The sequence below is a fragment of the Notothenia rossii genome (genome assembly GCF_949606895.1).
Source record: "Notothenia rossii genome assembly, chromosome: 2".
Taxonomy (NCBI): Eukaryota; Metazoa; Chordata; class Actinopteri; order Perciformes; family Nototheniidae; genus Notothenia; species Notothenia rossii.
The window spans coordinates 896,972-924,383 of NC_136904.1; the positions used below are offsets into that span (position 1 = coordinate 896,972).

The following is a 27,412-nucleotide window of genomic DNA, read 5'->3' on the forward strand; positions in this document are numbered from 1 at the left end:
TAATATATTATGTAAATATGTCTATATAATTACACAAAATCTGTGTTTATTCTTGTTTCATCTTGTGTTAATACCTGACGCAGTAGGACTCACATCAGTATGTGGAACTATAATTTTAGCGTGTACCCCTACGTTCCTTATGTATGTGACACTGTTCCCCTTTTTTTCGCGGGGTTCATGCATCGTTCTCCCCTTTTGATACTGATCTCTGTGGGAGAGGTAGGCGGCTCTTCAGCCAGAAGCAATTTCCGTGTTTTAGTGTCGACTTTATGCAATTTAAGTTACTTTTTATTACTTATTTTTGTTGTAGTGTCTCACGGGTGTTCACAATGTATTTCTGTGTTGTTTAATTTGTATAGGGGCACGTTAAAGAGAGTACTGACTGGAGAAATGTTTTCTTTCTGTCGCTGTTTCGTCAGGTATGTTGTTACTTTTTACGTTATGGCCCTTTTGATACTGATCTCTGTGGGAGAGGGGCACGTTAAAGAGAGTACTGACTGGAGAAATGTTTTCTTTCTGTCGCTGTTTCGTCAGGAGTGAAAATAAATGTACATCCTGAATGAAGCTACACGTCTGGGTCGTCGTCTTTCTACACAACACAACGCAGAGTCAGACACAGCCGGTTACACTTGGTGCCGTGACGACCCGTTGTATCCGCGACCAGCGCCGTCTGGTCCCCGGGGTAAAGCTGCTGCCCACCGCGGGAAGAAGGAAAGACTGGAGTGTGTGGTTTTTTTTTTTCCTCTTTTTTTTTTTTCCCCCTCTCTTGCTGCGACGGCAGGTGCGTTAAAGGGACAGTGTACATATTCAAATTGAGAGATGCACTGAGTCTGAGAGGACACTTACCACTGAGTATATCTGTCTGTGTTTTATCATTTTATTTTATTTTAGTGTTTTATCTCTTGTGGGTGGCTTTAAACTGTGTTTTGATTGCTTTGTGGGATTTTTTTGTTGTTGTCATTAACAATATGGATGTTAGTGGGCATGATGTCACATTTGGGTTGGGGAGGGGCCAGCGACTTAAAGGTAGTGAAAGATTTGGGTTCGCTAGTGATTTCAACCCGACATTAATACCTGCTGCAAGCTCCACACCTATTATGCAGCCAGACCGTAAACTTACACAAGTAGTATCTGTTGAAGCTTTTGGGGAAATGATAACAAGTTTGGCTAAACAGATAGGTGAGAACATATCAAGCACCATGCACCAGCCCAGTGCTGCCCAGCCTCAGTCTCCCACCAATCCACACCCGTCCCACCAGGCTGATTTGTCTCAATTGAAGGTTGTGGTGCAGTCAGACACCAAGGCTCCGCCTTACTTCAGGGGTGATCGTGCTGATGTATTTTCTATTCATGAATGGGAGGACATGATGAGATGTTACCTGAATAGAGTGAAATGTGACACTCACGTAGAAAGGTTTGATCTGATTATGTCAAGACTAACAGGTAAAGCCAGGGATGTGGTGAAAGTGTCAATCCGCAGCCGACCTGACTTGAGTGCGACCGACCTGCCCACAGCTGTGTTTGACATATTAAAGGGTAACTTTAGTGAGCTGTCATACTCTAACTTGCCCATGAAAGATTTTTACGGCACTGTTCCACGTGCTGGTGAAAGTGCTATGGACTATTGGATACGCCTTAACAAGTCAATAGATGCTGCGGACGAGTGCCTCCGGAGGCGAGGTAAATGTGTAGATGACCCCAGTGCAGAAGTGGTCTTGATGTTCATTAATCACTGTCCTGACCCCAGTCTCGCCATATCATTCCAACTGAAGGCACCTGAGCGGTGGACCACGGCTGAGGTTTAGGAGCGTCTGGACGCCCATATGAGAAATGTGAGAAAAACAGCAGCGCAGTCTCATAATGTGGTGGGTCTGTCAGTTTATAGTCAGAGCCCTGTGACTGATTCTTTTCGCCCTGTCAATCTGGGGATGTCTCAGGCCTCATTAGCGCACCAACCAGACCCCCCTCCCAACTCTCTACCGGCCACTGCCCTTGCTTACAGTCAGCCTCAGCCAGACCATGCTAGGGTGAGTCCCCAAGTGTCCCCCTTATCCCTGCCTCTCTCTGCTGTCTCTGACCCAGCCCCTACCACCGTCAACCCACCTACTACCGACGCTGGTGTTCAACAGGTAGTTGCAATGTTTGACAGAGTTCTGGCTATGTGCAACGCTTCCCTTACAACCAGTCAAAGGCCAGACTACCATCAGCCAGGTAACCACCAACAAGCCCACCGTCAGAATGGTCAGCCAGGCAACCACCAACAAGTCCACCGTCAGAATGGTCGACCCCGTTACCAGCAGGCATCTGAGTCCTTTCCATGCAAGGTTTGTGGCTCCAGGGACCATTCAACCCATGCACACTGCAGGCTTTACAGATTATGCCTTAACTGCTTCAGTCCTGGTCACATAAGAAATCAGTGCCCACAGGCCTCTCCTTCCTCAGCCATGCCACCTTCTCCCTCCAATGCTGGTTTAAACTAGCCCGCCCGTGCAGTGAGAGGGATAGCATGGGCGGCACTAGTGACACCCTCAGTGAGGAAAATGACTTAAGATCAACATATGTGAACTGCTGTAGTAATCTTCCTGATGACAAAACTGTGATTGCTGTGGGTTCACATAGAGTTGAAGGAGCCAATGACTTGTTTTATACCCCAGTGTTAGTAGGGGGTCAGTCAACTTTAAGGGGGATGCTTGATTCAGGGAGCATGTCATGCACACTCAGCGAAGAGGCAGAGTCCAATCTTAGAGCTGCTGGTGTCCTCCCTTGTCCTCAGCCTGTGCCAGAGAAGGTGGTCCTAGTTGGCTGTGGTGGCCTTATGACACAACCCAGATGTATCTATGACCTGGAGATTGAGGTTTACGGTTCTAAATTCATTGTGCCAACTTTCCTTGTCCCAGGGCAGAGAGACGAACTCATTATTGGTAGCAACGTCATCAGGCCCATATTACAGAGGATGAAGTCTGATGAGAAGTACTGGGAGCTCATCCAGTCCAACACCTCAGACCCCGACTGTGAGCAGTTTCTTCAGTTGCTCAGCTGCATCACTCGTTGGTCTGGTCCTGAACTGCCTGACAAGGTTGGCACGGTCAAGCTACGGCAAGCTATCACTCTAGCACCACAGAAGGAGTATCTGGTGTGGGGAAAGCTACCTGGCAGTGTTCCTGTGTCCCCTGGGAGCACTGTCATTGTGGAGCCCACCTCCTCCCGTTCAGCCCCCAAAGACATTATTGTGGGACGGGTTGTGGCACCCATGTGGGGAGATCGTTGGGTCCCTATGAAGGTCCTTAACCCAACCAAGAGTCCCGTGACACTACGCCGCAATGCTAAAGTGGCCGATGTGTTTACTTGTGTCGCGATGGAAGACCTTCCCCTCTCTCAGGGTGTGAATAGGCCACAGACCAGTCAGGCAGCTGACCCTCCTCCCAACTCAGATGCCAGCTCTACCCACACTCAGCAGCTTAAAGACTGTGGATTGGCAGACATCGACCTCGAAGGCTGTGCGGTGTCAGATGAATGGAAAAAGAGACTCTCTGAACTGTTGCTCACTTACCAGGATGTCTTCTCCAAAGACAAGCTGGACTGTGGGGAAGCGAAAGAGTTCGTCCACCGGATTCATCTCACTGATGATCACCCCTTCAGGCTACCCTATCGCCGTGTCCCTCCAGCACACTATCACAAACTGAGAGAGGTGCTGTCTGAGATGGAGTTGAAAGGCATCATCAGTAAATCAGTCAGTGAGTATGCATCGCCGCTGGTCCTTGTCTGGAAGAAGTCAGGAGAGTTAAGGATCTGCACTGACTTTCGCTGGCTTAATGCCAAGACCGTCAAGGACGCCCACCCGCTGCCTCACCAGGCCGACTGTCTTGCTGCCCTTGGTGGAAACGCCTTTTTCAGCACCATGGATCTCACATCGGGGTTCTACAACATCCCCCTCCATGAGTCTGACAGGAAGTACTCGGCATTCACAACACCCTTAGGCCTGTATGAGTACAACAGACTTCCCCAAGGTCTTTGCAACAGTCCCGCTTCCTTTATGCGGATGATGATGAGTGTGTTTGGTGATTTGAACTTCTCCAGCCTCCTCTGTTATTTGGACGACCTGCTTGTCTTTGCTCCATCCGAGGAGGAAGCCCTGAAACGGCTGGAGACTGTCTTCTCGCGGCTCAGAGCCAACAACCTGAAGCTGTCTCAGAAGAAGTGCTACTTCCTTCGCAGGACTGTGGGGTTTCTGGGTCACGTGATAGACAGCAGTGGCGTCTCAGTCGACCAAGAGAAGGTGAGGGTCATCTCAGCTTTCGGGAAGGAGGATCTCATGAACGACGACGGTTGCACCCCATCTCAGCGGAAGGTCAGGTCTTTCCTCGGGATGGTGCTGTATTATCAACACTTCATTCCTGGCTGTTCTTCCATCGCAAAGCCACTCTACGCCTTAACTGCAGGGCAGAAGAGGAAAGCCAAGGGCTCTTTCGGTCGGAGAAGAGCTGGCACCTTTCGAGAACTGACTCCTCAGGATTGGACCCCTGCCTGTGAGAAGGCATTTGATGATCTGAGACACGCACTCCTCAACAGCGTGGTGCTGGCACACCCAGACTTTGATAGGCCTTTCATCCTCTCCACCGATGCTTCCCTTGATGGTCTGGGTGCTGTACTGTCCCAAATTTCTGCTGGTGAGGAGAAGGCAAGACCCATCGCCTTTGCAAGCAAAACTCTCAGTCGCAGCCAGCTCAATTATCCTGCACACAGACTGGAGTTCTTGGCTCTAAAGTGGGCGGTTTGTGAGAAGTTTAGCCACTGGCTCAAGGGTCACAGATTCACCGTCTGGTCAGATAACAATCCTCTCACATATATCATGACCAAGCCGAAACTTGACGCCTGTGAGCAGCGGTGGGTTGCTAAGTTGGCTCCGTATTCCTTCGAAATCAAACATATTCCCGGCAGGTTGAACGTGGTGGCGGATGCCCTCAGCAGAGACCCTTTCGTGAAACCTTTGAGGGAACGGTTGCTGCGTGAACCCTACTTGGAGCTACTGGACCAGGTCTGTGACGTCAGTGATGGGTCTGTGCAAGATGCCTTCCGCCTCACCTGCCAACCACAGTCACTGGAGGGTCCATCTCACTCTGACGCCATTGAAGGTTCAATGTCTGAGGATGAGGTCTGTTCTCTTCTTTCCTCCTTGGACGAGTGGGACTCTGCTCCTAGGCAGCGTGCAGCCTCCCTGGTTGATCACCTCACCACCTTTGAACCACCTGGCCAGGACACGTTGCATTCCCTATCTCTTTCTGAGCTGCAGTCACACCAGCAACAGGACCCAGTAATTTCCAGGGTCGCTCTCTATGTCGACAGGAAGCGCAGGCCTTCCAGACGGGAACGCTACAATGAGAGTCAGCCGACTCTGAGAGTCTTGAAGCAGTGGGAAAAACTGACTCTTCTGAATGGCGTCCTCTACAGGGTCACGAAAGATCCCTTGACTAGACAGAAGAGGTCCCAGTTCGTGGTGCCGGAGTCGCTAAAGGCAGATGCATTATCTGGTGTTCACGACCATGCTGGCCATCAAGGTCAGCCCCGCACACTGTCTCTGGCCCGCCAGCGTTTCTTCTGGTACGACATGGAGAAGGATGTCCGCAATCATGTGAAGCACTGCCACAGATGTGTTCTCAGCAAGACTCCTGAACCTTCCGCAAGAGCCCCACTGGAGAGCATTAAGACCTCTGCCCCTCTGGAGCTTGTGTGCATCGACTTCTGGTCAGCTGAAGACCGTCACAACAAGTCTGTGGATGTTCTTGTGATCACCGATCACTATACAAAGTTGGCACATGCTTTCCCCTGCCAGGATCAGACAGCTAAGAGAGTAGCCAAGAAGCTGTGGGACAACTTTTTCTGTGTTTATGGCTTCCCTCAGCGCCTTCATTCTGACCAGGGAGCAAACTTTGAAAGTGAGCTGATTGCTGAGCTCTTGCAGTTGTCAGGGGTTGACAAGTCCCACACCACACCTTACCACCCTATGGGGAACGGCGGCACAGAGAGGTTCAACCGCACCCTGGGCAACATGTTGAGGTCTCTACCACTTCGCTCCAAACAGAAGTGGCCGCAGATAATACAGACAATGACTTTCGTGTACAATTGCACTGTCCATGAGACCACTGGGTTCGCGCCCTTCTATTTGATGTTCGGGAGAATCCCAAGGCTGCCAGTGGACCTTCTGTTCAGGAATGTACTTCATGATGTGACTGTGTGTGACTACAATGCCTACGTGAAATCCCTCTTGGAAGACCTGCACTGTGCCATGGCACTGGCCCAGAAAAACTGCACAGCGGAGCAGAGACATCAGAGTGACCAGTATAACAAACGGGTCAGGGGCCAACCTCTGTCTGTCGGTGACCAGGTGCTGCTGGCGAACAAAGGCGCCAAGGGAAAATGCAAGCTTTCTGACAAGTGGATGCCTGTTGTGCACACTGTGGTGGCCTCAAAACCAGCCCTCCATATCTACCGGATCAGGGATCCAGAGGGACATGAGCGTGTTGTTCACCGAAACCTGCTGCTGCAAGTCAACTTCCTTCCGCTGGAGGAGGCCTCGGATGGTGAAGATGATGCTCCTGTGCCCGCACCTACCCCTAGCATGACCGATACCGCTCCGGCATCTGATTGGCATGGGACAGAGGTGTCCGAGTTAGACACAGCAGCTGCAACAGCTGGGCCATCCCTAGCTGGTTCCCTCTCGGATGTTGACGGGGAGGATGGCCGCACCGCCTCATGGGTCCTTGAGCAGTCCCCTTTTGATGACTCTGTTCATCCAGACCACCCACCACCTCCTTCTGTGTTGGTCACCCCCGTTTCTAGTGACCCTGCAACTGCTGTAGAGACCCCAATGGCTTTCCCAGCTCCTCTGCCACAACGGCCCCCTGCCAATAAGCGTCAAGCATCACATGTAGATGGCCAGGTTACCTCACGATTCGGCAGAGTCATTAGACCTGTGCGCCGCTTCATTGAGTCCATGGCACAACTTGAGTCCCTTCTTGAGGGTTGAGATAAGGCCGCGTGCTGTTATTAATGTGTGAAATGTGGCGTGTTAGCCATTATTTGTGCTCTGGTGATATACTGCTGTATTGAGCCTTTTTTTATTTTATTTTTCGCTCATCCACATCGTTTGGCCAGGGTGTGGGGTGTAAACTGCACCTCACCTTGTCTGTAGAGTACTGTGGGTTCTTGCTGGGCCCAAGCGAGTCCCTCATTCTCTTATCCTTTAGGTAGGAAGCTCTTATTGCTGTTTCATATGGTTTTGTTGCTTGTTGTAATGGCCAGTGTGTTTATATGTGGATTGTTTTGCGACCCAGAATTTTGCATAATTCTAGCGGGGTGAGTGTAACAGGGACAGTTATGTCTCATTTGTATATAATATATTATGTAAATATGTCTATATAATTACACAAAATCTGTGTTTATTCTTGTTTCATCTTGTGTTAATACCTGACGCAGTAGGACTCACATCAGTATGTGGAACTATAATTTTAGCGTGTACCCCTACGTTCCTTATGTATGTGACACTGTTCCCCTTTTTTTCGCGGGGTTCATGCATCGTTCTCCCCTTTTGATACTGATCTCTGTGGGAGAGGTAGGCGGCTCTTCAGCCAGAAGCAATTTCCGTGTTTTAGTGTCGACTTTATGCACTTTAAGTTACTTTTTATTACTTATTTTTGTTGTAGTGTCTCACGGGTGTTCACAATGTATTTCTGTGTTGTTTAATTTGTATAGGGGCACGTTAAAGAGAGTACTGACTGGAGAAATGTTTTCTTTCTGTCGCTGTTTCGTCAGGTATGTTGTGTTACTTTTTACGTTATGCCCTTTTGATACTGATCTCTGTGGGAGAGGGGCACGTTAAAGAGAGTACTGACTGGAGAAATGTTTTCTTTCTGTCGCTGTTTCGTCAGGAGTGAAAATAAATGTACATCCTGAATGAAGCTACACGTCTGGGTCGTCGTCTTTCTACACAACACAACGCAGAGTCAGACACAGCCGGTTACACTTCTACTTTAACTCAAGTACAAGATCTGAGTACTTCTACTTTTACTCAAGTACAAGAACTGAGTACTTCTACTTTTAATCAATTACAAGATATATACTTATACCATCTCTGTTTATAGCCTATGAAAAAAACGATTAGAAAACGAAGGCTAAAGCTAACGTTAGCAGATAGTGACAATGTATGCTAGTTGGCTAGCTCAACGATAATATTGCGACGGGAAAAAAAAACTTTTCAGTGCACATCACGCTCTGCCGCTCCGACAGGGAGCTCTATTGTGAACACCTGAACGGCCCGTTCTAACAGCTGTTCACCAGCGGTCCAGTCTGTGCCACAGGGACTCCGGACGCACAGTTAATATTAACGAACGCACCGTAGGTAATGTAGCTGCTGAAGCTAGACCATCATCGCCGAGCAGCAGAGGCTTATTATACATCATGAGCAGAGCCGACAGGCAGGAAGACTCGAGCACACAGCTCGCGTTTCATTATAATATATATAAAAAAAAGCTCGCGGCCGCACATTAATCCGGGTCCCAGACCCCCTCCCATACCCCAAAAATATTTTTATTGCAGATCTACAGGAATCACAAAAACGACCTATTTTGGATTCAAAACGGAGAATTTCGCCGAAAGGTGACAAGTTTGCATCCCTGGACAAGATAACCAAAATCCTTGAATCTACACACAGCAAATAAACTCAAATGACACAACGAGATGTAAAAAGGAGATCACACATATCGTCGATATAGAACTGGCCGCTTCAATCTGAAGAGCAACTAAAACAAAACACGGGAGTGTATCTTGTTCTTGTGAACACTAATGTTATCCACAGACACCACAAAGTTCTTAAGGAGAAAACTAGTTGCTAAAACAAAACACGTTAGTGTACCTTGTTAGCTAGCTGACATTAACCTTAAACATTGCACTCATATTACTCACTGAAACCTTGTAAAGCCGGTCCCGCATGCTGGCTCTTACAGAACCGCTCCCTTTCGTGTATGTACAGCTCTCAACATGCCCAGACTTGTAGTGATTTTCACCTCGTTTTATACTTTTTCGCCTCATTCTGAAAGAAACAGGTGAAATTTACTGACGTGACAGCCATCTTTGTGATGGTGACGCGTATTGTGCGAGACCAGAGACCTGTAGTTCACTGAGCGGTTTCACACAAAAAAAATTGTAACTTCACAGTTTTACGACACATTTTTATTTTTTTGACTTGCAAAATGTTCTTTTAATTTGACAAACATCATATGTGTCATTCGTGGCACAATTCAAACGGGATCGAAAGATGACTTTTCTCTCTCCATTGACGTCAATGTATAATTTTCCGCTTCCGGGGTCCCATGGGTCGGAAGTAGATGGGCGGGACTTCGCCTCTCTATAGAGTGGCGAAGTCACGCCCACTTACTTCCACATCAAGGGACCTTATTCCGAAAAAATAATACAATGAAGTCAATGGAGAGAGAAAACGTATCTTTTGATCCCGTTTGAATTGTGCCATGAATTACACATATGTTGTTTGTCAATCTTAAAAAATAATTTCCATGTCAAAAAATTCAAAGTTTGTCTTAAAACTGTTGAAATATGAGACTGTGAAAAATACGCAACTAGAAAGACTACAAATCCCAAAGTCGCGTAAGTGCTGTCATAACTGATGAAAAATACTATGCCATCCGCCATCTTGATGAAGTGGCTCTCCCCCAAATGTAAAGCTATAGTGATGTAGAACACATGAAAAAAATGTGGTGCTTTTATCCGGCGTGTCCTCATCCTTCTCAAACGGGTCATAAGCCGACGTACTATTTAAATCTCATGCAGAGAGTTAGGCTGTGGACAAACTGTCCAAAAATCAGCTCCTCTCGTCTTTTCCTAACCAAGACGAAAAGACGAGAGGAGCTGATTTTTGGACAGTTTGTCCACAGCCTAACTCTCTGCATGAGATTTAAAAGTGTCTCTGACTCTTTACAGTCTCAACAAGTGTATCTCTGTTAGCAGGGATAACAGCTAATGCATCATGGGGGTTGTAGTTTTTTTAATAAACTTTATAGAGATCCAGGGGAAGAAACAAACAGTGCCATCAAGGGGTGGAGCTACAGCAACACATGGGGGCAATACAACATGATTTATTAAATAAGAACGACTAATCTATATAATAGAGAGAATAAATACATGAATAAATAAAATACTTATCCTGAGGGAAGAATTGGTTTTGTGACAGATAGTCCATTGATAACAAATGAAATATAATGCGCAGAAACACAAGTATACTGTTGTTATACTTTGTGTTCTCCAAAAGAGAAAAGGTGCTACATTCATGCACAACACATAGTTACCGATGTGTCCACCAAAATGACGCCTCTGTCTTCTTACCCATACTCCTCTCTGTTTTTCCCTTTCAATAACCCTGAACAATTTGTATTAATCACATTTACCTTATTTTATTTCAGAAGAAACTGCAACTACCGAGAACATATTGTTTATCCTGTGTTTTATGTTTTAAAAATATGATTATGATTTGTTGATTAGTGTACTCTAACTTATTCTGTATATCTTATTGTGTGTACCATAGAAACTCTGGAGGTAAGTATATTGTTGATGTTTATATGCATATAGTTATCTCTTTTTTAATAACAGTTTCAACTGTAATGCAATGCCTTGTTTCTGCAGCTGCAACTAAATATATAAGTAAATCTAATCTCATCTAAATAAACCTTCAATATTAAAGAGCAGAAAGAATGACATTTAAAAAGGCTAATATAGATTAAGACGGGTATAAAAAGCAAGAACACGAGTTACAATTCAGCGTTCGATATGAACAAGTATTTTATTTCTGCTTCCACCCTGATTCAACGGAGGTGAAATGACTTCAATTTGCATTTAACAGAACACCAACAATGAAACACATGAGCCCGTACTACAGTTTCAAACAGCAGGAATAATCCTAAAATTCCGTCTGAACTCTAAACTCTAAATGAGCTGTTTGTAATCTCAAAATTCAAAAAGCTTTTATTGTCATTGTTCAGAATACAACGAGATTTATAGTCACTGCTCCAGCGAGTGCTTTGAAAACAGATATATTAAAACACAGATTAAAAGGTCTGACAGTTTCGACCAGCAAGTAGTGCACACAGCTTCGATTAATAAATAAATAAATGAATAAAATAGAATTATGATAAAATATATATGATAAATATTACAGTGTATACATAGAGACAGATCATGGTTATTGCACAGTGGGGATATGGGGAGTGTGTTTAATGTCCTAATGGCCCATGGGAAGGAACTGTTTGTGAATCTGGAGGTGCGGGCTTTCAGTGAACGGTAGCGCCGGCCCGAGGGCAGCAGGTCGAACAGATGACGGGCTGGGTGGGATGAGTCCTTCAGGATGGAACTGGTCCTCCTGAGGCAGCGAGAGCTGGTGATGTCTTCCAGGGAGGGCAGCCAATAATCCTCTGGGCCGTGTTAATGACCCTCTGCAGAGCCTTCCTGTCGGCAGCCGAGCACCCTGCAAGCAGAGACGCAGTATGTGAGGACGCTCTCAACTGTAGAGCGATAGAAGGTCACCAGCAGCTTCTGGTTCAGATGGTTCTTCCTGAGCAGTCTCAGGAAGTACAGTCGCTGCTGGGCCTTCTTTATCACTGCCGTGGTGTTTGTGGACCAGGTGAGCTCCTGGGAGATGTGGACTCCCAGGAATTTAAATGAAGGCACCCTCTCTACACAGTCCCCGTTAATGTAGAGGGGGGCGTGGTCTATGCTGGTTCTCCTGAAATCGATAATAATTGATTTTGTTTTTATTGAGTTTAGCAGTAGCTTGCTGACCGCGCACCACTCAGTCAGTTTCCGGACCTCCTCTCTATAGGCTGTCTCATCACCTCCTGAGACGAGCCCGGTGACGGTGGTTGAAGGATTATTTGAATTATTTGAAGTATTAAAGTAACGGGGTATGACAGGAAAGTAAAATCTGGTATATTCATTTTGGTGTCACCTTATATATGTTCATGTGTGTTAAATTTGAAGGGACAAAGTATCCTTTCCTTCTCCAATATATTGAGGTGAAGTACTTGTGTTTAGAGAAGAGATGGGAGCATGGGACACCATATTTGGGAATAGTGCCAGACGCTGGAATGCTTCCCTCGTAAAAAATGGGTGTGCGTGACACAATCTTGTAGCAGATGTGTATGTGTTTTCATTGAAGTAAATATAAATGCTACATGATTACTGGTCAACTATACCTCTGTTCTTATTCTTTCATGTGTGGGTACTAAATGGCTACAAACATTGTGGAGAAATTAGCTTAAACATCTTTCATTACTCTATATGAAATGGAAGCAGTTTTTTATGACAGGGACGAGAGAGGTGGGGGAGGGACGCATTCCAGGAGTTTCAGCATGTCAATTGTCAGGGGAATCGACTTGTTTTCAGTAGAGGTGTGTGGTTAGTTACTTTGTGTTAATAATAGCAGTATGTGTAAAGGAAGCTAGAAATATACAATGTGAAACCTTTTATTTGAAGTAAAGATGTGAACAATAGCTCAAACAAATGGAAGGGCTATATGAGGCCTGTGTGAAATTTGACTATTTGAAAAGCATCTCTACTACTGCTTAAGAGCATAGGTAATGTGTTCCTCGTTGTTATTGATATGAAAGTAATTAACATGTATTACGTATATTTAGCCAACTATAACAACTATATCTTAAAACATACTTTTAACTTGTGTGTGGCAGTCAGGAGGCGGGAAGATGGACTCAGGGACACAGGGCCATAAAGGAGATGTGTGTGTGCTGGCTAAAAGCTGCTGTGTCGCACTGATTGGGTGCGACAGGCCATGTGTTGGTCTCTCCCAATAAGATGACCTCTGGGGGAAAGCAGGCACACACCTCCTCCTGTGTTTTAGTATGAAAGCCTGTGTTTTCCTTTGGTTCGCGCTCTTGTTTTTCACCAGCCGTTCCTGAGACCTGTCTCACACACGTGGTAGAACCTGAGCCCGGAGTACTCTGCAGAGTGCTTCGTGATTTCTTTGTATTTGTATTTTGTATCGTTACTGTATATCATTAAAGCCGGATTATTGTTTAACTTGTATTCTGGTGTTTCTTAATCCCTCCCTTTTCCCGAATTCACCTAGCTTGTCAAACGACACGCGGAGACGAGGTTGGTTTGCAACATCCTTCAAATCTCCAACATGGTGTCGTCTGCATATTTAATGATGGTGTTTGAAGGGTAGGTGGGAGAGCAGTCGTGCGTGTATAAGGCATACAGGAGTGGGCTTAGCACACAGCCCTGGGGAGAGCCAGTGCTGAGTGTTAGGGTGGAGGAGAGATGGGAGCCCAGTTTCACACATTGTGGTCTGTTTGTGAGGAAATCCTTTATCCAGGCGCAGGTGGAGGGGGGCAGGTAGAGGGGGGCAGGTGGAGGGGGGCAGGTGGAGGTCAAGAAGTTTATTGATGAGGATGTCAGGGATGATGGTGTTGAAGGCTGAGCTGTAATCTATGAAGAGAAGCCTAGCATAGCTCCCTGGATGTTCCAGGTGGCTTAGTGTGGTGTGGAGGGTTATGGCAATGGCATCCTCCGTGGAGCGGTTTGGCCTGAAGGCAAACTGATGAGGACCGAAGGCTGGGGGGAGGCAGGCCTTGATGTGATGTGAGAACAGCCGCTCAAAGCATTTCATAACCACCGATGTTAGAGCAATGGGCCTGAAGTTATTTACGCTGCTGTTGGCTGCTGTTGTTTTGGGGGCGGGGATTATGATTGCTGATTTTAAGCATGATGGGATGATTGCTTGGGTCAGGGAGAGATTGAACATCTCAGATAGTTGGTCCGCACATGACACAAGTACCTTCCCAGGTACAGCGTCAGGTCCTGCAGCTTTCCTGGGGTTCACTAACCTCAGTTCTCGTCTCACTTGGTGTTGATGGAGTGCTAGTGAGGTGCTGCTGTAGACTGGAGGGGGCGCTGTTGGTCTGACTGCCTCAAACCGTGCAAAGTAATTCCTCTGCGAGCAAGGCGTCAGAATGGACTGTTGTAGTGATTCTGCCCTGGTAATTTGTGAGGTTCTGTATTCCTTGCCTTATTTGCCGTGGGTTGTTATCTGAGATGTGACCCTCCATTTTTCTCCTGTAGCTCTCCTTAGCAGCTTTAATTCCCCTCTTGAGATGTCCTCTAGCAGTGCTGTACTTCTCTCTGTCCCCTGATCTGAAGGTGGCGTTGCGCTCTCTGATGAGAAGCCGCACTTCGCCTGTCATCCATGGTTTCTGATTTGGGAAAACTCTGGTTCGTTTCCTCACAGTAACGTTCCCAGCACAGAATGAGATGTAGGAGAGTACAGCTTGGGTGTAGTCACTGAGGTCTTGGTTTTCAAATATGCTCCACTCTGTGCTACTGAAGCAGTCCTGTAGCCTAGAGAGGGCGTCATCAGGCCAGGTGTCAATATGTTTTGTGATGGGCTTGGATTGTCTCCTGATGGGGGTGTAGGCTGGAATGAGATGCAGTGACAGATGGTCTGACTGGCCGACATGTGGCTGTGTCACTGCTCTGTATGCCTGCTTGATGTTGCAGTAAACATGATCTAGTATGTTTCTCTCTCTGTTGGCACTTTTCACATATTGAATTAATTTTGGAAGAACAGTCTTTAAGGATGCCCGGTTAAAATCACCAGCGACAATGTGTACTCCATCAGGGTGAGCCTGCTGCAGTTTGCTAATGGCAGTATGGAGGTGGGTGAGGGCTAAGCTAGTATAGCGTCTGGAGGTATATAAACAGCTGTGATAGTTACTACAGTTAGCTCACTAGGGAGGTAGAAAGGCCGGCATATGACCGTCAGAGCTTCGATGTAAGGGGAGCAGTAACTGTCTACTGTCTGCTGCAAAACAAACAATATGCAGGAATGTGAGTCTGTTTCGGAGGCCTTTTACTTTTAGTTTGGTTTGATGATATAAACAGAACAGAATAAAACTGAAAACATCGTACACATTCTCTATATCAATAAGTCATTGGTTCTTCTTTTAGACCAGAACAGACTGATAACTCAACAGGAACTATCAACAACATCCCAATGGAAGTTTAAAGTCAAAACATTTTATTAACCAAACACATTATTAAAGAAACTACTCTGCAGATTAATCAGTCAGTGGTTATAGTATAAATCAGAAAAGTAGTATGACAAAAACATTCAACATATTCAAAACTTCTGTTGATAAAGAAGGAGTTTAGATGAAGTCATGTATGAATATTGTCAAACAGAGTTTATACAGCCAGAACGATTTTTCTCATGTGAATTGTCGAAGGACTAATTAATTGTCCACTTATTTTGTTGAAGATTTGACTTGGAAAGTGTCAGGTTCAGAAGAGTCTCCAGGGTTGTCCTCAGTCTCTGGTTGTAAATGTCTCTCTGGATCTGAGTTCCTGGCTGGTTCTGGTCCTCCACAGTCCTCTCCATCAGCTCATGTGTGTCTTTAAAGATAATCTCACTGAAAAATATTTCTCACAGATGAGGTGAATGGTTTCTCTCATTTGTGAGCTCTAATGTGTGTAATTAAATTCCCAATATCTGCAAAAGATTTCTCACAAATTAAGCAGCTGAATGGTTTCTCTCGTGGGTGGATACTCATGTGGTGTTTTACATTTCCTTTCCGTCTAAGAGCTTTCTCACACAATGAGCAGCCAAATGGTTTCTCTCCTACAGGCTCTGCCTCTTTGTTCTCCTCAGTTTGAGTTTGATGAAGCTGTGAGGACTGAGGACCAAGACACTTATGGGTTTTGACATGATGGCTCTGTGTGAGTCTTTTGTCACAAACACTACAGCTGTATGGTTTCCCTCCTGTGTGGACTCTAATGTGCCGATTTAAACTTCCTCTCTGTATAAAAGATTTCTTACAGACTGAGCAGCTGAATGGTTTCTCTCCAGTGTGGATTCTCATGTGGGCCTTTAAATGTCCTCTCCGATTAAAATATTTCTTACAGACTGAGCAGCCAAATTTTTTCTCTCCTGCACTACTTGAATCACTGACAGGGTCTTGTTTATTTCTCTGAGAGTTTGAACCTGGTTCTCTGGGCTCCCTCCAATCTTCACTATCTTCAGTGTCAGTTTCAGAAGAGTCTCCAGGGTTGTCCTCAGTCTCTGGTTGTAAATGTCTCTCTGGATCTGAGCTCCTGGCTGGTTCTGGTCCTCGACAGTCCTCTACATCAGCTTCTGTTTCCAGGTGTTCAGTTTGTCTTTGATGACGCTGAGAGGACTGAGGTTTCTCTTCATCATCTTCACTCTTCACAGGGACAGGAGTGAATGTGAACTTGGTGATATCAGCCTCCTCCAGCCCTTGAAGCTGCTCTCCCTCCTGACTGATCCAGTGTTCCTCATGTTCCTCTTTAATGTGTGGGGGGGGCTCTGGGTCCTCATGGTCCAGACTGGAGCTCCACTCCTGCTGCTCAGGGGGAACCTCTTCTTTAACCACCACCAGCTGCTGGACGTCTGCAGGAAACAGGAAACACATATTCAGAGAAACTCTAGAGTATTAGAATTTAAAATCTAACCACGATTAACACTTCTTTAACTTTGCAGCCCTTATCCATTCCTTATTTGAAATGCTTTTCCAGATGCCCTGGAGAGTTTCAGGACAACAGGTGAGTTAGTACAGTAGCTGATCTAAAACGTAGTTTCACTGCCGCTTAGCAAGGCGTCGGCCATTCACGGAGTGTGAGGCCTTAGCCTTATAGTTTGTGACCTGTCTGCAGAGTCGTTAGCTGAGAACTGGTGTTAGAGTTTCTCAGAGTAGTCGTTAAGCATCTCTCTCCGTCTTGCTAAACCTGTACTTGGACTCATACAGGTGCATCTCAATAAATTAAATATCATGGAAAAGTGAGTTTATATCAGTAATTAATCAGATACAAAGTGAATTATTTCCAGCGCTTATTTGTTTTAATCTTGATGATTAAATGAAAGCCAAAATTCAGCATCTCGGAACATTTTAATAATACATGAGACCAATACAAAAGAGATGTCCTAATATAGAAATACTGGCCTTCTGAAAAGTATGTTAATGTTCCTGCTGTCAGTACTTGGTTGGACTCCTTTAGCATGAATAACTGCATCAATGCGGCGTGGCATGGAGACTATCAGTCTGTGGCACTGCTGAGGTGTGATGGAAGCCCAGGTTGCTTCACTAGCGGCTTTCAGCTCGTCTGCATTGTTGGGTCTCGTGTGCCTCATCTTCCTCTCGACAATACATAGAATCTCTACAATAATAATTCTCCAAAGTCTGACTCTTTCCCAAAATGTTGACTTTTTGACAACAATGTTTTGGTGTCGCATGTTGATGATATTGATTGTCTAGTCAACGCTTTCAATACACACTGCTCCGCCACTTTAGATGACGTTGCTCCCATGGTGACACGCAGCTCCCTAGCTGTAAACACATCCCCCTGGTTAACAGAGGACACCCGTATACTGAAACGGATTTGTTGCAAAGTTCACCGCCTCCATCTGAAGGACCTTTACTGGGATTACAACTATTTGGTCAAAAACGCCCGGGCTACTTATTTTTCTAATCTCATCTCCTCTAGTAAGCACAACCCCAAAGTACTATTTCAAACCATAAATACCATTGTAAACCCGTCCACCCCCTCAGTTCCTATTTATTCAAACGACGACTGCGACCGTTTTCTCACCTTCTTTATAAACAAGGTAGCTGATGTGAGGTCGAGCATCCCCCCCTCCCACTCCCCCCTCCCTCCCTATCTGTCCAGTTAGGCAGGCCACGCTGAGTAATTTCTCCTGCATCACCATAGCCGACCTGACCACTGTAGTGAGCGCTATGAAATCTTCCTCAAGCCCTCTGGATGCTTTACCAACGTCCATGCTAAAAGATGTTTTTCATGTGTCGCTCCACATTATAAACATCTCCATCGTCTCTGGCTCCGTCCCATCACTTTTTAAGCAGGTGGTTGTTCAGCCCCTTCTCAAAAAAATCAATCTAGATCCCTCCCTCCCAAATAATTACAGGCCCATCTCAAAGCTCCCATTTGTGTCAAAAGGTTTAGAAAAAGTTGTTGCTCATCAACTCAATACATTTCTGAATGACAATAAAATCCATGACAAATTCCAATCAGGTTTCAGAACACACCGCTCCACAGAGTCAGCTCTCCTCAGGGTCTCCAATGACCTCATGATGGCATCGGATGCAAGCGATTGCGTGGTTCTGGTGTTGTTGGAGCTGAGCGTTTGACACAGTGGACCACGCCATCATGCTGGATAGACTCAGGGAGTGGGTAGGCATCTCAGGGTCTGCCCTCCAGTGGTTTGCCTCGTACCTCAGTGGGAGAAGTTTCTCTGTGGCGGTGGGCCCGTTCTCATCACACAGCACTCCCCTATCCCGCGGCATGCCCCAGGGTTCTGTTTTAGCCCCCCTTCTTTTTGCCCTGTACATGCTCCCATTGGGCCGCTTAATTAGCCAGTTTGAGGGTGTCTCGTATCACTGCTACGCAGATGATATCCACATATACTTCTCCTTCAAACCTGTCAAAATGGAAAAAGTAAACACCCTCATCACATGTCTGTCTGCAATGGAGGAGTGGATGCCAAACACATTCCTACAGCTCAATGCATCAAAAACGGAAGTCTTGATCTTAGCGGCTGATAACATCGCCTCTAAGGTAGCAAGCCACCTGGGTTCATTCAGTGGTAACGTTAGGGCAAACATAAAAAACCTTGGTGTAATTTTCGATCAGTCTATGCTACTAGACAAACACATCAAACTTCTGACCCGTACCGGTTTGTTCCACCTCAGGAACATTGCAAAGCTCAGGGGCTTTCTATCCAACGCAGAACTGGAGAAGGCTATCCATGCCTTTATTTCATCCCGGCTTGATTACTGTAATGCTCTGTTCTCCTGCCTCAACAAAACATCAACAAACCGGTTACAACAGGTCCAACATGCTGCAGCCAGATTACTGACTCGGTCCAAAAGAACATGCCACATCACTCTGATCCTTTCTGCCCTGCACTGGCTCCCTGTCCATCGCAGAACCCAATTCAAGGTACTGGTCTTCACATATAGAGCTGTCCATGGCCAAGCCCCCGCCTACATCAATGACCTGATCCACCCTCTCACCACAAACCGGGCCCTGAGGTCCTCTGAGCAAGGCCTCCTAAGGGTGCCCCGAACCAGGCTAAAGACTAAGGGGGCCTTTGAGGTGGTGGCCCCAAGGCTTTGGAACAAACTCCCCCAGATAATAAAAGCCTCTGCCTCAATAGAGATTTTTAAGGGGCAGTTAAAGACCCACATGTTCCGACAGGCCTTTGGGTCGTCGGAGGAGGAGGAGGAGGAGAGTTAGTGGCTGTCTTTTTATTGGTGTTTTATCCGATGTATTACCTGCTGCTGTTTTATGCCTTTTATTCTACATGTTATAGTTGTACTTTGAATTGTGTCCTGTGTCCTGTACTGTAAAGCACTTTGTACATCCGTGTTGAGAAGGGTGCTGTATAAATAAAGTTTTACTTACTTAAAATCTTTTTTCTCAAAATTCTTACTTTTTTCTGCAAATCTCATAATTACCTTTGTCTCAAATGTTGGACTCTAAATGCTGGGCTTTTCAGATAACCTCTGCATTTTGACTTCTTTTTAAAACCACAACATTCTGAATAATTCTCTCAAAATCTGACTTTTTTTCTGAAAAATGTCAGATGATAGAAAGGCAACACTCAAATAACCACTTCTTACAACCGAGGTTTGCACAAGACCATTTCTGCTGCGACATTCAGGCGGTAGGGTCAGAAGGCAACATGAGAGCATGGATCCATCCTGCCTCAACGGTTCAGGCTGGAGGTGGTGGTGTAACGGTGGGGGGGGGATTATCTTGGCATACTGTGGGCCCCTTAATACCAATTGATCATCGTCTAAACGCCACAGCCTACCTGAATATTGTTTCTGACCATGTCCATCCCTTTATGACCACAGTGTACCCATCTTCTGATGCTACTTCCAGCAGGATAACACCCCATGTCACAAAGCTCTCATCATCTCAAACTGGTTTCTTGAACATGGCAATGAGTTCACTGTTCTCCAATGGCCACAGTCACCTGATCTATTGTATGTCCTATAGAGCCCATTTGGGATGTGGTGGAAAGAGAGATTGGAATCAGCCGACAGACCTGCCAAAATCTCTGAGGAGAGTTTCCAGCAACTTGTTGAGTCGATGCCACAAAGAATTAAGGCACTACTGAAGGCAAAAGGGGCTCCGGTCCGTTCTAGCAAGGTGTACCTAATAAAGGGGCAGGTGAGTGTATAACTTCACACTTTATAGGGTTTTCTCTAAACTGGGTAACAGGGGCGCTGCACCCTCCTACTATTAGCGTGCGCTGAGTTTGTGGGGGCTCCAGTGCTCTGAACATAATGTTCCTCCACATGTTGAGGCTCCTGGCAGCCGTACGAGACCGGAGAGTGGCTGCTGTTTGGCATTGGCAGAGGAGATTGGTCACATTTTTCATGGACGCACCCCACACACTCAGCTCTGCTGCTCATCCCACAAATGCATGTTCCTCACAAATGTGGCCCCATTTGAAAGGTAAGAAAACAGGCTTTCCAACGGTATACGATGTATTGCCAAAAAGCATTGTTACAACAAAATAAAGAATCTAACAAACACAGATTTCCTTACTTTGCGAGTAGAATAGTCTTTTCGACTATTCTTGTGAACTGGAAGTACAGACTTCTCCTGGGCCGCTGAATTCATAGCTAGCATTTGAACTTTGTCCGTTTCAGCAGCTCTGCAGGTATCTATGGCCCTTTCTAATGTTCTCTCAAAAGTCTCTCTTTCCGTCTCTGGTCATTCATACTAAACACAATCTTGTCTCTGATCATTTCATTTTCTGAGGCACCAAATTCACAATCCTTGCTCTTTTGCCTGAGCTCTGTCACATACGTATTTCTCAATCGTGATGCACATCTCTCAAACACTGTGTTCTTCTTAGGCTGACAATAGGCTCTGAATGCTGCTAGAATATCATTAACTGTCTCTTCATCTTCACCATGTTCGATGTCTAGCGTGTTGTAAACTTCAAGAGCCTCCTCTCCTAGTGCATGCAGCAGTATGGCCACTTTAATCTTCCTGTCCTTACCGTCTGCACCACTCGCGGTCATGTAGATTTGGAAGCGTTGTTCCCATAGTCGCCACTTTTCTCCCAAGTTGCCAGTGAGCACCAGTGGGGATTGTAATTCAAATGGATCAATCTCTCTTTTTTCTTTCTTTAAAAAAAAATATATAGCAACTCCCGCTCTCTGGGGACTGCACCTGTTAGCTAGGCTTTAGGCTGGCAAAGGTTTCTCTTCAGGCTCCAGCAAAATGACAAACTGGACCGACTTCTGACACCATGTAATAGTCCTTTATGCTATAGAATTGATCGCAGGTCACGGAGTGTAATAAGGTATCCGTAGACCTTTCTATGAGACATCTTTATTTACCTAACAGGTCTTCAGCCATGATACATTCATGCATATTAGATGCAGGCTTACATACACACACACTGTATCACTCCACGCCACATCAGTAACATCCTGATAGTATACATGCGCAGTAGAGATGTTAAGATTCACCGATTCGCATCGGTGCACCGGCATAAACGTTCAAGATGCGAGTGCACCGGTTGAAAGAGTGCACATCGGCTACAGTTTGGGTTGAACTCGCGATGCATCGATTGCGTAGCATCTTTGCATCGGTAAAAAACCGATTCATTCATATAAAATCCCCTCATCTTGTCAACGCTCAGCAGAGACGATCTTTGATATTTGCTTCACACTACGGAGGCCGAGAGTCTCAGTTATCAACACACACGGAAGTTGAGGAGAAAGAGAAACACAGCGCACCGAAAAATACCTACAAATCAAACGTTTGGCAACACTTCGGATTGTTCAAGAAAGACGGTGTAAAAGTCTTTTATGCTATATAGTTGAGCGCAGGTCATGGAGAGTACTAAGGTATCCGTAGACCTTTGTATGAGGTGTCTTTATTACTTAACAGGTCTACAGCCATGATACATAGATCCGTCCTAGATGCGGACTTGCATACACACAATATCACTCCGCAGCCGCACCCCATCAGTAACGTCCTGATGGTATATGTGCGCGGCACTATTACTACAGACGGTCAACTTGAAAAATCACTCGCAAATTGTTAACGATGCCGAGCCGCTTTAAAGTACACAAGTAGTACGAGGAACTTAGCGACGCACATAAAGAGGCGACGTGGGGTCTGCGGCTGAAAAGAGAAACCTGAAAGTGAGACATATGAGTTAAATCACTCAGTGAGGTGTTCTGTCAGAGAGAGGTGTTTAGCTTACAGCAGCCTGTGACGGACAATAATAATTTAAATATCTTCCTCACTGTAAGCAGTTATGAAATACCTGTTTGTGAAAGGTTATTTGTTTTCTTTATTGTTCAGATAGAAACCACTGCTTTCTGCTCACTGGTGAGTTAGCCTCTGAGTGTTAAGCACATCAGGCTGGCAGCTGTATGGGCATTGCTCTATGGTAGCTGTTATTTGCACATTGTTAATCATGAGCCATGCATCCTTACATTGTTTAACTGTGAGGTGTTATACAATTGTACTCTGGAGAGCTTTTAAAGGTAAAAAAATAAACGGCATGATGGGATGTGCAGTACCAAATATGTAAAGCACTTTTTTGTTAATGTATGATTTGCTGCATATAAGGAATAAAACAAAAATCCTCTGTCGTACCATATTGAAGTATCATTATTTTTGCATCGTGTTGAATCGCATCGTATCGCCCCGAATCGCATAATGTTGAATCAAATCGTATCGAACTGTATCGCAACAGGGGTGAATCGTATCGTATCGCATCGCCTGGTGTTTCAAATGTATCGTTAATGTATCGTATCGTGGCAACGTATCGACATGCGCATCGCATCGGCCTCAGTGATGGAGATGCACATCCCTAATGCGCAGCACTATACTGCAGAGATAAAGTTCTGCTTGCTAATGTAAAGACAGAACATATTACGCCCAAAACACATCAGGCATTGTTTCTGATAGCAATTTTCTGTGGTGCATTTTGCATGATAGGTCCCTTTAAATGCACATTCAACAAAACTAACTGTAAAAATAAATGATTTTCTGTTGGCGAAATTAGTTGTATTTTCTGTCATTTTACAAAAAAATACTTTTGCTATTGATATATATCACTGGCGGTATGTTTACTTCAGCTCGATGAAAGTGACGGAAAGAGAGCCTTTTGTCGACAAAAAAAGAAAACCAATTCAGTTATTTGGAAAAAGGAATTGTTTTCACAAGAGTTTAAAGCTTTTGCTCATGCATGGGACTTCAAGCATGTCACAAGCAGTCCTCTGTATCCACAGAGCAACGGGCTAGCAGAAAAAACAGTTCAGACTGCCAAAGCTCTCATGGACAAAGCACACGCTCAGAGAAGTGACCTGTACCTCAGCTTGTTGGAGTATAGAAACACACCAGTGGATGGTTTGAAATCGCCAGCGCAGCTACTCACGAGTAAGCGTCTGCGCTCCATCCTTCCCACCACTGAAAAGCATCTACAACCAGAGCTTGCCTGTCGCAGCACCGTTCACAGCAGGAGAGAACAGTGCCAAACAGGGGACATGGGAACCTGCAGCAGTAGTCGAGCCAGCAGGTACCCAGAGATCCTACAACATCTGCACGGACGGAGGTCACATGTTTTGGCGCAACAGGCGTCACCTTCTACAAACATGTGAGAGTGACACAGATCAGGAGACTCCATCAGACGAGCAGTTGGAGCCTGAGGACACTTGAGACTTTGCAGCAGGACACTGAGAAACAAACAGCCCCAGAGAGCAATCACACATTGTTTACAATAAGAACACAAGATCAGGCCGCATAGTGAAGCCAAGAGAAAAATTAATGCAATACTGACGGTGCACTTTGATTGAATCTGTTTATTATGCAACACTGACAATGCACTGTGATTTTTGTTTGTTTAGAAATTGAATTCAACAGTTTTGTTTCAGAAGCAGTACTACATGCTCTATTAGAATTATTTCTGGGCAACTGTTCAAAAAGATAAGTTAAACTGCATTAGTGTTTACTAAATGTTGATGTACCAGCCTTCAGCCCTCAGTGATAGAGTAATCACAATTAGTAGATATAATTCCTTAAAGACATACATTTATTTTAAATGTTTTAAATGCATATAGTTATAATTTGTTATGGCAGCTATACTGTTCTTTCTAAAGAAGGGGGATGTAACATCTTGGTGAATACAAGATCTTTGATTACAGAGATCACGTTGATGACGTAATGCATGTGTGCATGTTACGCGCCAGTTGAATAAAGATGGACACTCGGAATGAGAGAAGTAGTCCGCTTCGTCTGTGTATGTAGACACTTATATGTCCATAGAACAGAATGTTACAGAAGGTTAAACCCAATACTCACATTAATCATTTATTAAAGTAAATTAAACCCGATACTCACATTTATCAGTTACTCCTGACGTGCTGCTTTCTCTCTGAGACCGGGCCGACATTTTCTTTGTTTCCTCGTCACCGGCGCGCATTGCATCCTGGGATACAGTGGTCTGCGAGGAACAGGACTCTTCAAAGCCGGGAAAAGAAGAAGGACCCCGCCCCTCCCCCCTCTCTTCTGTCTGTCCGCAGAATCAGAAGTCCTTTATTGGTCCCACAGAGGGACATTAACGTTACAGCAACAGTGGAGATAGATGCTGCTCCCAGACCGTAGTGGAGGAATACAGGGGAGGACTCTCTGCAGTCTTCCCGGACTGAAGCACCAGGCTTCGGCTTCAATAACCCACTCTGAAATGAGGCAGACAGGCAGGCTGTTCCTTGGGAGGCCGCTGTGTTTCCTCAGGACTTTGTTATACAGCTAACTGGAGACAGACTGATCACTGCTGCTACTCCCGATCTCTTCCGGACACACACTACGCTCGCTCACTCTCGCTATACACATGCACGCGCTACATGCACGCGCCATACCTCCTTCTTTCACAGCAGCTTTGAAAAAATCTTGGAGGTGGGCGTGTCTGAAAGCCTGGGGATTTTTTGCGACCAACAACCAATCACATGAATCTCCCGCCCCGACATACAAAGCATTAGCAATGTTAAAACGAAGTAAACTGGATATAAAATCCCCAAACAGGCGAAAACCTACCAGTTTCACCCACTGTCTCTGACACCTCCCTCCATGCCTGGTTCCTCCGGTTTGTATCCCGGTAAATAGGCCGTATCCAGGATTTCCTAAATACCGAGGTCCAAACGTGCTAGGGGGGTTCGGGGGATACGCCCCGAGATTTTGGGGATTTTCATGATCTAGTTAGGTGCTCTTTAAGTCCTGTGGGGGGTCACACATTGGATAATGTATTGATTTCAGACCATGTCAGTGGGCTGCAGCATAAATTATTTTTGAAAGTGCATAAGAATCAGTTGATTGTTACTATTAATGATCTGGACATGCAGAAGAGGCTACAATGATCACAACATTGTCAACATTCATTTTACATGTCTCTCTCCTTTCCATAACCTGCAGCCTCTCTTCCATCTTCTTTAGTCTCTCTGTCTTCTTCCTGTTCATTACTCTCTCTGTCCTCTACTCTTTCTCTTTGTTCAATCTCTCCCTCGTTGTTCACTTTTTGCTCCTCCTCACTTGTCGCTCCTGCCAGTGAATTAAAAGCAATTCAGCCATTTAGTTCATTTCACTTGTTTGTTTGCATTCAGGGCCGTTTCTAGCTTTTTGGGGGCCCTATGCAAGATGCAGTTTGGGGGCCCTAGTTTTGACAGTTTTTTTTTAACTACAATGGGGGGGATTCCGAAGCTTTTAAGATGATCTGTGGAGATGCATCAATCTGTTACACTTTCATAGGAAAACAGGCTAATTTCACAAAAACCAAGCAATTGAAAATTACAAAAAATGATATTAAAAAGGTAAACAATAAGGCTCCTCTATGTCAATAAAAGCAAGAGATGCAGCATTTTCTCAACAATGTTCAGCCCAACGATTATTTGGACTTTATTACCCCAAAGACCCAAGCCACAGCTTTGCTATCATTGAAGTTTAGTCGTGTTTATGTCCTACATTGGATTTGTAAGCATATAATGCTTCACCGAACACACAGTGGCGACTGGTCATTAGGGGCAGGTGGGGCACAGCCTCACCTAGTGTCAGCAGAAAGTATTACAAATAATGATTACAAAAAAATGCAAAAAATAAATAACAAAATATACAAAATATATTTTAAGATCAGGGTTAATCATCTGATTCGTCTGTACATTGCTGTTTTAGTCTGTGTTCTTCTAATTAGTGTCTACAGCGTGTACCTATTGAGCTGTTTAGAGCCATGTGGGACAAAACCCGATCATGCCCTCCCTCTCACTGTCTAAGTGAACGGTGACAGTAAAAACTACACTGCGCATGCTCAGAGTATTGTCCTATTTAATGTGTGTGGCAAAAAAATAATGACCATAGGGGCAGAGTGCTGCCATCCCCACCATACGTCATCTCACATAATTCAGAGCTGATTGGCTGTAAGTATGTGTGCCGCGAAAAGTGTGGTTTGTGAAGAGGAGGAGAGAGACGCGTCCCAAAATCAGGAAGTAAGCTGCGCATGGGTTCCCTCCACAAATAGCAATGAGATTTCTCCATAGGATTTTAGAAAATAGCTCGAAATAAGATCTGTGGGAAACGTACCTGTTAGATAAATGCACGTTTTGTTCAGCCGGATAATATCCACATGTCTACCCTACTTTTATAATTTTCTAATCATAAATCTATCGATTAGATTTATGATAGACTTTTGAAACTACAAGAAGATAAGGAGGACTTTTACAAAAAAGTTATAGAGATTTTTATCCAGAAGGAGAGGCAAATGGACTTCATCTTCAAGTCAAGGTAAGACCGCAATTTTATTGAAAATGGGATCTTACAAAGAGAGAACAATTCAATATTTAAATGATAAAATTACATTTTTTGGGTATCCTTTTGTTGAACTGTCTGTTTACAATTAATCGAAGCATCAGACAAAAAAAGCTTTTGAAAATAATATAATATTTTGATTTAGGTCAAAATATAATATTAGTAAACCTGAAGAGTCAGTGCCAGTGCCTCACCAGCCATGAACCTCACTGCAGAAGCTTATATATAGACATCTACGTTTTTTGTGCCCCACCACTTTTGTACATATAAAAACGCCACTGCGAACACAGGAGGGGGCTTGGCTGTCTACAAATAAAGACGGCTCATTTTAATTCTCCCCAAATATATTGAGGCTGAACCTGAACTTTGAATTCTCTGCTCCCATCATAATCTTGGCGATCTTGTTAAAATTGTGAATGCAGGATTTAAAATACTATGTAACTGGTTTGCAGTTAATAAATGATCCCTTAAT

The 27,412-nt window shown here is 45.0% G+C and overlaps 2 protein-coding genes across 2 annotated transcripts in view; one reads left to right on the plus strand and one right to left on the minus strand.

The window, feature by feature from the left end:
- The window catches only part of LOC307026128 (uncharacterized protein), a 43,690-nt gene that overhangs the window by 5,619 nt on the left and 10,659 nt on the right, over positions 1–27,412 (plus strand). The gene's annotated exons all lie outside the window — the stretch shown is intronic.
- On the minus strand, positions 15,074–24,988 carry LOC307026176 (uncharacterized protein). Its single transcript, XM_079661357.1, has 2 exons — positions 24,490–24,988; positions 15,074–16,483 (listed from the first exon to the last, which is right to left on the minus strand). The coding sequence occupies exons 1-2, from the start codon at positions 24,569–24,571 to the stop codon at positions 15,525–15,527; spliced, it is 1,041 nt and encodes a 346-aa protein (XP_079517483.1). The 5' UTR covers positions 24,572–24,988; the 3' UTR covers positions 15,074–15,524.